General features: G+C 33.4%; 1 protein-coding gene across 1 annotated transcript in view; it reads right to left on the bottom strand.

Moving 5' to 3' along the window:
- LOC149791502 (uncharacterized) overlaps window positions 1-16,046 on the bottom strand; it is a 70,621-nt gene that overhangs the window by 12,168 nt on the left and 42,407 nt on the right. Inside the window, exons 24-30 of the mRNA XM_089969437.1 lie at window positions 13,260-13,382; window positions 10,028-10,153; window positions 9,277-9,411; window positions 8,319-8,438; window positions 7,116-7,370; window positions 1,538-1,798; window positions 456-581 (exon numbers count right to left, since the gene is read on the bottom strand). Coding sequence (XP_089825563.1) covers window positions 456-581; window positions 1,538-1,798; window positions 7,116-7,370; window positions 8,319-8,438; window positions 9,277-9,411; window positions 10,028-10,153; window positions 13,260-13,382 — 1,146 coding nt within the window. The remainder of the gene's footprint in view (window positions 1-455; window positions 582-1,537; window positions 1,799-7,115; window positions 7,371-8,318; window positions 8,439-9,276; window positions 9,412-10,027; window positions 10,154-13,259; window positions 13,383-16,046) is intronic.

The following is a 16,046-nucleotide window of genomic DNA, read 5'->3' as shown; positions in this document are numbered from 1 at the left end:
GTTGCAATATAATGTGATTCAAAGAATGACCATTTGTCATTATTGTATTCTATGTTTGTAAAACCAATAATCTGAGTCAATCTTTCATGCTAATTAATCAGTTTTCCATGTTATTTAATCAGTCTTCCATGCAATTTAATGTTTTCCATGCTATTCAGTGAGCTTTCAAACTATTAGTCAGTTTTTATGTCATCAGTCTAATGCAAATCTGGACACATCAATAGCTCCTACACTACATGCTTGTCTCTGAAATAAAGTTTGTCATTCATAAAAATCAGATTTTGACCTTAAAATATAAAATATCCCAGTCTAAAAATTAGACTGAACACCTTTTTATTTCCTATTGTATTAGATTAATGTTGCTGTAGTTTTAATTTATTTTGTGCAGTAACTGAAGTGCTACAATCTTTGCATCAACAAGAATCACAGGTCCCTTCTGACAAAAAAGCTGGTACCTGTGCATGTGGTGCCATCACCCCGGTATCCAGCTCCACATATGCACTGGAAACTGCCCACGGTATTTCTGCATTCCTGTCCTTTGCCACTGCAATTATGAGTTCCCTCCAGACACTCATTGATATCTAATAAAATATAATCCAGACTGAATGAATGATTACAGTGAATTTATTACTTTCATGTGCATGACTTTCTGTTTTGTTAAACAACATTTTTGATTGCAGAAAGGGTTCTTATTTTCAACTGATGGGTCTTTAAGTTCCAAATTTATATCAATTCAAATATCTTTGTGCCCCACAAAATGAAATAACTTCAGAGTAAGTTGTTCAAACTTGTACATGACTAACAGCAAGGGCTCCATATTATAAATCATCAATGTTTCCACAGATGTAACATATTTCCAAGAATTTACTTTTGGAAACTGAATTGGCAAAAATACTGTTCATGGTAACAGCTTCAGCACAATTTATTAAAGATGCAGTTGATAACTGACAGAAACACTATCAGTGAAAATGTGCAACATTAACAAATCTGTGTAAAGCTAATGATAAACTCCCAAACTAGTGTTTCATCAATGGGATGTAACTGTTGCAAAAATTTCATGTACTTCACACACAAATCAGATATATAGAGCTTGGCATCAGTTCAAATATTTATATATAATGATCACTGTAATTTAAACTATAGCCTTCAGACGCTTAAGAAAATATTTTAAGTGATGGAAAATGCGCCAGTTGTTAAGGAAGATGTAACTTACACATTTCAAGGGATAAATATAAGGCAAAAATGTAGTGTTTAAATCCTGAAACAAAAATCACAAGGGAGGGGATGTGTATCAGTAAAACAAGCTATTAGATGTATATGAAACTACTGTTCAGTGTATCTTTTACATTTTCATATCATTTATGACAAACAATGTACGTTATCAATGAAAGAAAGCAAATTTGTTCCACAAAAGGTGGCAATCTAGTGCTGCAGCAATGGGAAGTTACTGCTGCAAAACTTAATGTAGTCAATATACAAATTGAGCTTGGCATCAATTCAAAATCTTCATTCTCAGGTGTAAGAATCAAACACTCACCAGTGCAAACGCCACTCTTTAAACCAAAACCGGCATTGCATGCACATGTATAAGACCCATTGGTATTTACACATGCCGAATTAGTTTGAGCCAAACAAATGGTGGAATTCTGGCATTCATTCACATCAGATTCACAGTTTGTTCCATTCCATCCTGGCTTGCAACTGCAGTTTCCATCCACATTATTGCAGGACACAGTGTTGTCAACTACACATGCACAACTGGATGCACAGTCTTTGCCATAATGAGTACCATCACATACTACAAAAAAAAGGTAAATATTATTTAGACAATACATAATGTGTGTTTTATATAATTTTAGTAATTCTTTATTATATCACCGATAGTATTTTAAATCATTAAATAAAGTCATTCACACTTGACCACACAAGGCCGATATGTAAGTCTGAATTGAAAGGTCTATTTTTCAATTCAAGATGAGAAGGAGATGGTGATTTTAAACTGTTAAGAAACTATTGTGAGAGATAATAAATACAAGTTGCATGCAATTGTCTTGTTATGAGATCAACCTGGTCCCAAAAATTCACTCTTAAACCCATCCTTTTTTGTTTTTATCCAGTTCACTTCTACCTCTGTCAGATCTAAAATGGGGGAACTTTACTTACCAATACTGTATACCTGGAAATTTTGATCAATTGTATTTGTGATGGACATATTGTCATTAGATTGAAGCATGTTTTAAAGGATCACTAAAAACATTTGACTCTCCATCTCTGAAACTCAAATTTAACAAATAATTATATCTGTACATGATTAAAGTAGGAAAATAACACAGCACAAATATGTTTGAGTTATATACGACAGCCATTGTCACTGACTGCATAATTGTTGAATCTTTATAAAGCAAATGCAAAATGCAATACTGAGAGTAAATTGTTGGTCTATCAAAACATTATAATCAAAACAATCATAAAACATCTGGATGGATACAAGTTTACTACTTGGCATAAAATTCACTTATTTCACGGGATTAGATGTACTTTTGTAGGAAATTCACTCAGAGGGTTATAAGTGTCCTGACACATAAAAGCCAATTCTAGCTGGAGTCTATCTAGCATAAAAACATGTGTCTCCCAAACTCTGTCTTCACCCATCACCTCAAACATGTATCTTAGATTCAAGTGACTGTGGGTAAGAATACTGTTGGCCCAATACCAGGTGCATATCTCAATCCAATTTTTCATGTCAAGTATTTATCTAATTGTTGGCAAGGATCTCAGACCCAACTACACAGTCCTAGGGTTCAGTCTAATTCATACCCATATCTGACATGTTTTAGCATATAAGTAAATGATCTTGCATGCCAATTGTCAGAATTTTTTATTTTATTTTTAAAATGTGGGAGCAGAACATGTTACATTTATGTAAAAGCACTTAACCCACACCTGCCACCTAGATCCAATAACACACTAACTGCATCAAAATTCTAAAACGGTTGTGCACATCAACAGATTCCCTCCAATCGCATCCCAATGTTTGACATCTCAAATGGTGTAAGAAAAGTTGTGATATTATTAATACCCACATCCATGTAGGCATGAATGAGCTGAATCACAAAAATCTACAATACTTCTCCGAAAAGCATCAATAAACAATATTTCAAAATAAAACTGTTTAAAGTTTTTAAGTACGATTGTAAAACATATTAGCTTTGTGTGCATATGTGCTTAATATACACACAAATGTAAACAGTACTGACTCAAATCTGTGTACATTCATATAATATTTAGTAGATTAAGTCTGCAATGCTTACTAAAAATCATTATAAATAGTATTAACGGTAAAGACTCTTTTCTGTATGCAGACCCACGTTGATCATATGTATATTAACAGTATAGACATCATCCTGCATAAAATCTCATATTGATCATAAGTAAAATTAACAATATAGACCCCTATCTGCATGCAGTCCCAATATTATCAAAAGTAGAATTAATAATAAAGACCCAGATCTGCATGCAGTCCCAATATTATCAAAAGTAGAATTAATAATATGGACCCAGATCTGCATGCAGTCCCAATATCATCAAAAGTAGAATTAATAATATGGACCCAGATCTGCATGCAGTCCCAATATTATCAAAAGTAGAATTAATAATAAAGACCCAGATCTGCATGCAGTCCCAATATTATCAAAAGTAGAATTAATAATAAAGACCCAGATCTGCATGCAGTCCCAATATTATCAAAAGTAGAATTAATAATAAAGACCCAGATCTGCATGCAGTCCCAATATTATCAAAAGTAGAATTAATAATAAAGACCCAGATCTGCATGCAGTCCCAATATTATCAAAAGTAGAATTAATAATATGGACCCAGATCTGCATGCAGTCCCAATATTATCAAAAGTAGAATTAATAATATGGACCCAGATCTGCATGCAGTCCCAATATTATCAAAAGTAGAATTAATAATAAAGACCCAGATCTGCATGCAGTCCCAATATTATCAAAAGTAGAATTAATAATATGGACCCAGATCTGCCTGCAGTCCCAATATTATCATAAGTAGAATTAATAATATGGACCCAGATCTGCATGCAGTCCCAATATTATCAAAAGTAGAATTAATAATATGGACCCAGATCTGCATGCAGTCCCAATATTATCATAAGTAGAATTAATAATATGGACCCAGATCTGCATGCAGTCCCAATATTATCAAAAGTAGAATTAATAATAAAGACCCAGATCTGCATGCAGTCCCAATATTATCATAATTAGAATTAACATAATAGACTCTAAACTGCATGCAGTCCCATAGCTATCATAATTAGTTTTCACAGTACATACTCTGATCTGCATGCAGTCCCACCATGATGATAAGTAAAATTAATAGTACAGACCCTGATCTGCATGCAGTCCCACAATGATAAGTAAAATTAATAGTAGAGACCCTGATCTGCATGCAGACCCACAATGATAAGTAAAATTAATAGTACAGATCCTGATCTGCATGCAGTCCCACAATGATGATAAGTAAAATTAATAGTACAGACCCTGATCTGCATGCAGTCCCACAATGATAAGTAAAATTAATAGTACAGATCATGATCTGCATGCAGTCCCACAATGATGATAAGTACAATTAATAGTACAGACCCTGATCTGCTAGTCCCACAATGATGATAAGTAAAATTAATAGTACAGACTCTGATCTGCATGCAGTCCCATAATGATGATAAGAAAAATTAATAGTACAGATCATGATGTGCATGCAGTCCCACAATGATGATAAGTAAAATTAATAGTACAGACCCTGATTTGCATGCAGTCCCACAATGATGATAACTAAAATTAATAGTACAGACCCTGATCTGCTAGTCCCACAATGATGATAAGTAAAATTAATAGTACAGACCCTGATCTGCATGCAGTCCCACAATGATGATAAGTAAAATTAATAGTACAGACCCTGATCTGCATGCAGTCCCACAATAATGATAAGTAAAATTAATAGTACAGATCCTGATCTGCTAGTCCCACAATGATGATAAGTAAAATTAATAGTACAGACACTGATCTGCATGCAGTCCCACAATAATGATAAGTAAAATTAATAGTACAGATCCTGATCTGCTAGTCCCACAATGATGATAAGTAAAATTAATAGTACAGACCCTGATCTGCATGCAGTCCCACAATGATGATAAGTAAAATTAATAGTACAGATCATGATCTGCATGCAGCCCCACAATGATGATAAGTACAATTAATAGTACAGACCCTGATCTGCATGCAGTCCCACAATGATGATAAGTAAAATTAATAGTACAGACCCTGATCTGCATGCAGTTTCACAATGATGATAATTAAAATTAATAGTACAGATCCTGATCTGCATGCAGTCCCACAATGATGATAAGTAAAATCAATAGTACAGACCCTGATTTGCATGCAGTCCCACAATGATGATAAGTAAAATTAATAGTACAGACCCTGATTTGCATGCAGTCCCACAATGATGATAAGTAAAATTAATAGTACAGACCCTGATCTGCATGCAGTCCCACAATAAGGAAAATTAATAGTATAGACCCTGATCTGCATGCAGTCCCACAATGATGATAAGTAAAATTAATAGTACATACCCTGATCTGCATGCAGTCCCACAATGATGATAAGTAAAATTACTAGTACAGACCCTGATCTGCATGCAGTCCCACAATGATGATAAGTAAAATTAATAGTACAGACCCTGATCTGCTAGTCCCACAATGATGATAAGTAAAATTAATAGTACAGACTCTGATCTGCATGAAGTCCCACAATGATGATAAGTAAAATTAATAGTATAGACCCTGATCTGCATGCAGTCCCACAATGATGATAAGTAAAATGAATAGTACAGACCCTGATCTGCATGCAGTCCCATAATGATGATAAGAAAAATTAATAGCACAGACCCTGATCTGCATGCAGTCTCACAATGATGATAAGTAAAATTAATAGTATAGACCCTGATCTGCATGCAGTCCCATGGCTATCATAAATAGTTTTCACAGTACAAATTCTGACCTGCATGCAGTGCCAAAATGATAAGTAAAATTAATAGTACAGACCCTGGTCTATATGCCGTCCCATAATGACCATAAATAGAATTAACATCATACACTCTAACCCACAGTTCATCAGATCAGAATCTACACTATATACCGGAAATGAACAACATACACTGAATTAACAGAATCGATCAGTACTGCTGATACATTATGGGACTGCATGCAGGCCCAAATTTCAGAAGATATTTCAAAATTTGTTCATTAAATTCATATTGTTTAAAATACTTTTTACTAGTTGATAACAATAATTTTGTCACAGAACATCAAATCACTCAGGGCATAAAATACAGTCACAAAAGCTCAATTTTCTTTAAAGGAGTTTAGCCTTATCTTTAAAGAAATAAACAGTTTTAATATTTTTGAATTTCCTAAATTTTAGAATTACTCAGCTCTCATTTCAAAAATATAAAGTTTCCAGATATCATATTTTAAAACTTTAAATAGTAATTTTATATCTTTTTCAATATTTCTATTTCTGACAAAAATATTGATGTTTTCTGAAATACCATTATCCATGATAATATGAAATCTCAATTTGACGAGACATATTAGGAATATTGGGAAAAAGTGGCCTCAATATGGATTATTGCTGTCAGGAGTTTATGCACAAGTTGTAAAAGAAAAAATATGCTTTTCTTTTTCTTAGTATAAATGTTTTAAAGAGCTATATCAGACTGCCCTCTGTTGGTTTGATAAAGAAAGGCTGGTCCACTGAGATAGGCAGGTATACTCAGCTAAGATGCAACATACATGTTCTGCACAGAGATGAATACATGCAAACAAAACACAGACTGGCCCAAAGAAACATGTTAGATGGTTTGACACAACTGCAAATAGCAGTTTGAAGTAATTCCTAGTCATGCTTATATACGATTAATATCATGGAACTGATTTCTGTTTAGTACAAAAGTCTTTTTTATTAAATATGTGAAATTAGATATATGTATGATTTTCATTCCATATGAATATCTACATGACATGAAATTTATATTACCTTGACATGAACCACTGGCTGTCATTAGGTAACCACTTTTGCAGTCACATGTGTACGATCCATTCAGATTCTTGCAGTCAGAATTTGCGGTACAGTTGACAGTTTTACATTCATCTATATCAGTGTCACAGGTGGCATTGTTCCATCCCGGGAAACATGTGCAGGCTCCAGTAGTCTTGGAACAATTTTTCGTGTTGGATGCCACACAGGCACAGGTGTTTTGACAATTCATGCCATAGGTCCCCTCTGGGCATTCTGCATGAGAAAGAAAAAAAGAAGAACTGCAAAACTTTAAGAATAAGTATTAATGCTGACCAATAAAAAGACACTACATTCTCTTCCTGTAATAAGTTCAGTTAATATTCATTTCAAACTTGTTATGTCAGTACAATGATCAAAACAAGTAACAAAACCCAATATATCAGTATCCCTCTTATAATGTGCTTACAAGGGTATTGTCAATGGCCTTCTTTAAAACTGTAAATTTTTGTTTTATTCTTATTACTTAATATATTTCATTTCAGTTCAGTTCTTAGTTGACAAAAAGCAACTATTATATGATCTGGTGTAATCAGATACACTGTCTTCATTGTTTAATACTATATTATGTCACATTCTTGCTGAAACAACTGTCAATCCCCAGCACAAGGCTACCTTTTTATAATGCTTGTCACATCAGTGGCCCCTATGGCCAGCATTACAAAGACAGATCCATACAGCTTAGAGTAATGTTGTGCATCATCACAAACTGATCCACATTAAAATGAAGTATAACATATATATATATATATATATATATATATATATATATATATATATATATATATATATATATATATATATATATATACAAGAAAATAATTTTTAAAAAATTAAAATTTGAAATTTGTTTCATTAATAAACATGAAATATTTCACAATGTAGTCATATAAATGTATTAATTGTGAACACAAAGAAAGGGGGTTAGGTAATAAAGCTTGTCACTGGCTTTTATTACCAGCAAATATCACTATCAATACCAGCTAATTAGAATTATTCCTGAATGGCAGTCATTGCTGTAAGTCCACCTACTTTCCTTCAGTGACCACATTTTTTTATTTCTTACTGATCCCTGCCTAGCATTATCATATGTACAGTAACACTGACCCCTGTCTATCATATGTACATAAAAACAGTAAAGGATTCATTTTCATCAGTTCATACCTATGCAGGTCTTTTTGTCAGCATCCAACTTTTTCCCAATGCTGCAGCTACATTCAAAACTTCCATTAGTATTTGTGCAATTCTCCTGGCAGTAAGTACCATTTAAGCATTCATTTATATCTGAATGTGAAAGAAACAAAGAACAGAATGAAGATTACTATATGTAATTATCATGAACGAGTGATAGGATTGCTATCCAAAGTTTGACATTCACTACTGATATTGAAAAATGCATGGGAAGAATCAATATTTTAAATAATGATTAAGGTTTTTATAAAATTGCTTCTCAAGCCCCCCAAAAATAAACGTCTGCTACATTTGAAATCCAGAAATATACAGTATATTTAATTCAAATTACTGGTAAAAATCAATACATTTTAAATGAATTGAACAAAAATATTCATGCAATGACAATTTATGCTATTATTGTTTAATTAAAAAAGTCTGGATCTCCAAATGAGCTTGATTTGGATATCATGGATTCAACAAATATTACATGTATAACTTTTGTAATGTTATGTGATACTATAAATATATCAGATAAAGAATATGTGACATCATGTCCCTGACTTGACATTATTCTAGATGTGTGACATCAATAATATTAAAGACTTACTGAAGCAAATTATCTCTGACTTGATGAATACGAAAGGCCTTTTCAAGCATCATGTATCTCAGCTGAAGAATATAGGAGACTAGCTGTGTCTATTGATGTTCTAGAACACAGGCATAACATCAAAAATATGGGAGACTTACTATGTCTATTGATGTTCTAGAACACAGGCATAACATCAAGAATATGGCAGACTTTTTGAAGCATTATCTCACTGACTTGATGTGATTAATATACATGTAAAGCAAAATGATTTCTGACAAGTCTGAACAATTTGACAACAATGGTTTGCATGTATGTTGTGTGTACATATATAAAAGCAAAAAATGATATATAGAACAGTACCTATGCAGGTGGTGTTGTCAGCATTGAATTGGTAACCTCTATCACAGTAGCATTCAGTTCTGTTATATACTGAAGCACATAAAGCATTTTTTCTCAAACAGATGTTCGTGTCATTCTCTGCGCAGGTAGTTTCAGCTGAAATCAAGATTTATTAACACTAGAAATGTGCCTATGGAACATAGATGCCGACCTTGGTGCCTGAAAACTGATCTAAACACAACACATTACCAGATGCATACAAAGATGAATTGATAGACAAACACACAATAGTAACTCAATATGCATCACCACTGTTGCTCTGTTGGGATACAAATATTATTTCAAAAATATCTAAAACGTTTAGCTGTCTTCTACTCATTTTTAATTTGTGAAATAATTAAGAAAATGAAAAACTGTCACAATTTTATTTTTTGAAAGACCTCTATAAAATTGATGTCTTGAAACTGATAGGATTTCATTATCAACAAATGCTAGCAGAATTCACAGCATTATGCAAACAAGGACAATAATGATTATTATAATTCTACAGTGTAACTAACTGATTCAGCATAATTTATATTTATCCACTGCTAAAAGTGTCAAAGACAATTAAAACATTATGTCTAAATGTTCAAACTGGAAAATGTGTTGACACTTCATGACACTTCTATCTAAAATTTGCCAGTCTGCATACATCTAAAAGATACATTTGTCACCTGATTATCATTTATACTATTTTTATTCCCTTTTGACCTCATGGAATACAACTTACGGATGCATGTAACTTTGTCTTCAATCTTAAGTTTAAATCCAGGCTGTTTGCAAGTGCATCTGTATCCTCCAACAGTATTTTCACAAGCATCTGAACAGTTATTAACTCCAGCACATTCATTTATATCTGAAGAGAAAATGAAATTCAATTGAAAATGATACCTGTACTTATGTACATTTTAAGCACTTAAAAAGGAAATGTGTGCATAAATTTCTTTTATAAAGTTCTGCTGCATAGTAACACTATCCGGAAACTTGACTTGGAAAAGAAACTGTTTAAACGTTCCCAATACTTCAAAAAAAGACAAATGCAAATATAACTTAAAATGTGCTTATGGATTGGTTTGGTTTGGTGTCTGTGGAACTGCAACACAAGCACATTAGTGCCAAGACAACATATTAAACTGCAGTAAGTTACATCCCTTCAGTTACGACATAATGTGTATACTGACTTAACATTTTGTTACTATTATTATAATGACTTTGTTTTTATTGACATTTATGCTAAAAATCTATTTAGTGTGTTTCTTGAATGTTTTATCTTATCTAAAAGTCAAATGAGTTAATCAAACTTCATAAACATTCTTTAGTTTATACTTTCTGAGTAAAAATTTGTCAAACATGAGGGTGCACACATTGTATTAACTTTAAAAAACCAGGCAGATAATTATATAGATGTATAACATTGAACAGAGCTGATGAGTAAATAAACATAATCACCTTTTATCTGCAAAATAACTGCCATTAGCCGCATTTCATGTAATTTTTCATACTCAAAAAAATAATTATAACTTCAGTGTACAAAAAATTATATGTAAAATAAAATAATTATCGTTTTGTGGTACTGACCATGTATGAAAAATAAAGGGATCATACCAGAACAAGTTCTATGGAACACATGCTACTTAACAAACCAATGGTACAAACGTACAAAATAAACATATATTTTCTGTCTCATTCTGCTCTCAACTCAAAGAATCCAATTACAATAAAAATAAAAGTACTTAAAAAGATTTTGTTTTTACTGAATAAGAGAGAGAGAGAGAGAGAGCATAATGTCTCAGTGTGCAAGCTCATCTACATTTAGAGCATACTTCTTTGTAGCTGTTATGGTGTGTAATGTTGGCAAAATGATTAAGATGGCCTGAACATGTATGGGTATTTTTTATGGGTAAATTGTGCACAATGATACAATTCAACATTGTCAAGAAACTAAGTGCAACTTGTATTCTTACAGAAACAATGACCTCATTTTCAAATTACAATACAAAGTATAAAGAACTTAAAAACATGTTTTAGTTAATGCACATGAGTGTGTGTGTGTGTGTTTGTGAGAGAGAAAGAGATGAAACAAAATTTTGTCAGTATGTACAATACCATATTTATTCAGGGCAGTTTTTATTTGTAGCTTTTGCAAATAAAAGAAAGACTATTTCCAGGTACCTGACACTTGTGATAACCCTCATGTATTAGGACCCAACTATATTCCATTATCAATACACACCTCAAAATCAACAATTCATTCTTGTTTCCATTAAAATATACATTGTTACAATAGCCATATGGTTATGCAGTATTATTTACACACTAATTAAATATGCTTTGAGCTTTGGTTATTCCAGCTGAAACCGGATCGAGGACAAAATTCGACAGAATAGGTCCAATCAGTGAGGGTGCCAGTAGGGAAATGAGGCTCTCTTTTGGGAAATGAATTTCTGTTAATGAGCTATCAAGATCATTGTCCATGCAGCAGATGTTGTAAAGACCAGTGATGATACACTTTACTTGTTACTCACCAATAAAGATAACAATAAAGGGGTATATCTTAGAATAGATTCATAACAAAATTTTAATTATATCCAGGTCAAACAGTACAAGCAATTAAAAGACTGTATATGTGCGAACATATTTTAACAAAGTCCATAACTTTCAAACTGACAATAGAAAATGACAAGGTTTTTGTAATTTATGTATGACTATAATGAAACAATAAGACTAGTTCATTATTGGTCTCTGGTCTTCACTTTAAGCATGTACTCAGATATAAGTTTTGTTGGATAAGAAAATATCACAGGGCTTCCAAACTCATTTTTAAATGCACATGGTGTTTTATTAAGGTGATGGGCTTAATAAGAAGAACAAATTAATGATAATTAAGGATTATGTTCAGTGAAGGCCTTTGTCCAGTTGTTAATAAACACTGGTATATATTGTAATGACAATAATAGTGCTTATGTATCAATCAATGTATTTTCTCAGGAACAATTCATTATTAATTTTTGTAAAAATAAAACAGCTATACAGTATCTTCAATCTTTTTTCAAACGTAAATCTTCTTAATAGAAATGTTAAGCCTGATAATTTAAAGGAGTTTTTGAAAAATTACAAAGTGATATGTATGAAAAAATATTATACATTTAAATATTAGTTTGATAACTGGATAGTATAAGAAAAATTAAAGGGGTATGAAAAAAAATACATGAAATACAGTAAATTATAAATAATTAAATATGAAAGCTCTTGTTTCAGCAACTTATTAAGACTACTGATTAGCCTTATGTATCAACTGTTATAATAAAACAAGGTATTAACTGTTACAATATTTGTGAGGGCAAAATGATTTTTCAATAGGAGCATCTTCAAGTAATTACCATCTTTACCAAGTTTCATGTCAATCAGTACCAAATGAGGGGCTAGTTATGCAAATGAGATTGTGTCATGCAATGTGTAATGCTAACTGATTGAAACAGAAACAACTCTAACACAAATTGCAAAAGCAGAGTAATTTGTAGACATAAGCAGATTTCCAGCAAGCTATCTTTGGAACTAATGTGCTAATGAGTTTGCATCATACACTGCTACAAGACAAACTATGTAATAGCTCTAAAAACATTCAGGAGCTATGTGATTTGTCAATATTCAAATCTTAATTAAATGAATATAATTTCAACAAATGTAACATACCACACCCAATTATATGAAAAAAAGCTCAATAACAAAAATTCCTGGAGCAAAGTGATTTTTCAGCAAGTTTCATGGCAATCCATACAACCTGTGGGACTAACCACGCTAGCAAGATTGTGTGCTGAATGGAGACAGACAGATGAACACAATTACTACATGCATCATCTACAGAGATGAGGGTATAACAGATAAATCTGTTTGATACCGCTAATCAAGTATACCATTTAAGCAAATGTTAAACCATTTTAGTATATAAATGAAAATGTTACCATTGCAGGTTACTCCATTGTGCAATATAAATCCAGGCTCACAGCTGCATGTGTAATTTCCTGCAGTGTTGGTACAGATTTGGTCACAGCCATTGAGCTGAATGTCAGCACACTCATTAATATCTGAACAGAAAATAACACACATTAAAAGACAATAGAATACACATAAGAAAACACAGATAAATATTAACAATAATAATAATAATAATAATAATAATAATAATGAGGACTTTATATAGCATCTAATCTTTAGAAGCTCTATGTACTTTACAACATTAGACAACACCTATAACATAAAAAAACTTATATGATGATATGATTACAAAAATCAAACACCATGAAATTAGAAAACATAAAACATGCTGAAAATATTTAAGGTAGGAAACATTATTGGGTCTTTAAGTTTGTTCTTGCAGCTGAAATAGGTGCGTTTTAACAGCACTTTTGAATGAGATCACTGTGTCTTTGTGTCTATGTTCAGTGGGCAATTCAATCCCTGTTGCTGGGCCATGGTATGCAAAAGAACGTTGTCCATAGGACTTCATTTTCATGGTGGGAATAATGAGTATACGACTGTCAGATGAGAAGCGTAAGTATCTTGCTGGTGCTTACACAAGGGTGAGGTTGGTAAAGTATGTTGGAGTCTATCAGTGAAACGTAGCATAGAGAACAAATTCTGTGTTTGATTCTGGATCAAATGCATAGCCAGTGCAGGGTACATAGCAGGGGAGTTGGTGAACTCTGATCATAATCCTCTAAGGATGATCCGAGGAGCTGTGTTTTAAACTTTTTAAGTTTCTGGAGAAATTATTGAGACGAACCAGACATAACTGAGTTACAATAGTCTAGTCTTAAAAATACTAATAAACACACAAGTGTTTTAGTGGCTGTTGTTGTTGTTGTTGTTGTAGGGTTTAATGGCATTTTTCAGCACACGATAGGCTATACATGGCGGCCAGTATTAACGGTGGAGGAAGAACCTAGGAAAACCCCGGGAAAGAACCACCGACCCAAAAGAAGCTACTCGCAAGCTTTCTCACATACCCACATTGGCTTAATCTGAGACCCGAATCCATGCAGATAGATGTGAGATGGCAGTGATCCATAACGGAGAGCGCTTTAGACAACTCATTGCTGATGACCTACCTCCTCAAACGGATTTTAGTGGAATCAACTAAAAAATATTTGTGAATGGAGCTGATGCGTCTTAGCTCAAGATATGCAGCCTTGCATATGTTCATGACTAATAAAAGATGAAAAATTGTATTTTCTGTCCTATCATATAAAGGGCAGTAACTCATGCCCATTATCTCTCCATGCTGAAGCTATGTGTCACACATCTTGAGTTGAGCAATATACCAATGAGGATGCTTACATGGAGGGGTAGGGGGTGTGGATGGGATGGTTTTAAAATAATGTGATTGGGCAAATTTACTTGAAGAAACATAATTTGATGAAAAATCTGCAACCTCCTTCTAATATGTGCCCTAATGACATTAACGTTAGGAGAATAGGTAACAGGAGAAGGGAATGCTGATGATCATACCTATATCTTGGGCATCTTCCAGGGCTGAAAGGATGGATTTTCTAAACAAATGATAACCATTTCTCCTAACTTGAAAGCAATACAGCCAACAGAGACAGGATCTGTGACAACTACATCTTGTTATAAGATGATTTCTGAATTCTTCTTACAAACCTTCCCTGGCAAAGCCAACAAAAAGCTAAGAGTTGGTCATCTTTGATTATAGCCAACTTTTCTCCTGGTAAAGCCAGAGAAAAATTGGCCAGTTGAGGGATTGATGCAAAGGAACAATGCTGTTGACTTGGTACCAGTCCCTGAAAATACTGCACTATCATTCTTAAGTCTTCAAGATTCTCTCTGCAATTTAAGACTTGAATTCTTTTCTTCACAATGCTCTTCGTACATGAGCCAGTCTTAAGGAGAAGAATACCTGTGACTGTGGTTGTTTGAGATGATTTGGCTTGACTGTAATCTTCCTCAGTATAACTATTTCCTGACTGAGTTGATTGTTGACCCAGGAGTTGTTCCCTCTGAAAGGGACTATCAAAATCATCTTGCAGTTCTGGCCCTTCATCTTGTGTATTATTTTTTGGTACCAAGACCATGAATGGGCAGGCAAAAGCTCATAACTTTTTCCAACTGACTGAATTGCATCCATGCAACAAGTTTCTGGGTCTGTAATTAGGGAAAAAAGGTGGGCAATTTGTTATTCCACCTTAATGGTCAGCCAAGACACTGAGTCTGCCAGGATTGTGTCTGATTTCATCATTTGTACAGTGATATGAGTTGGAAGTACCAAAGAAGAACACAGTTCAGGTGATATGGTAAGTCCGTTTGAGGAGGTAGGTCATCAGCAATGAATTGTCTGACATAATTAAGACCATTTTCTGGCAAAGGTGATCCTTCTAGAACTGAAACACACTGATGACAGTTTTTATTTCTAGAACGTTGATATGGAGTGGCATTTCTGCCAGCCCACCTCCACTTGCCACTGACCATATCAAAACCTGGCCACAGGTGCACTTCCCAACTGCAAATTTTGCCATTCATATATAGCATACTCAACATTACTGAAGGGTTGCATCTAGAATCTGATAAATGTGGGCACTTGTCTCCAATAAATCTGACAAGTAAAGAGTCCAACCCAGTGATAAGGAGGGCCTACCATTCTGGTATGCAACAATAAGGTTCAACATATTCCAACAGAGCAATACCAAGTAAAATAAGTACTAAGTGCATATCATATTGTTCTGTATGTTACA

Source organism: Sinohyriopsis cumingii, chromosome 9 (assembly GCF_028554795.1).
Source record: "Sinohyriopsis cumingii isolate HCF-2022 chromosome 9, ASM2855479v2, whole genome shotgun sequence".
NCBI lineage: Eukaryota > Metazoa > Mollusca > Bivalvia > Unionida > Unionidae > Sinohyriopsis > Sinohyriopsis cumingii.
This window is presented reverse-complemented; position numbering and strand designations above follow the sequence as displayed.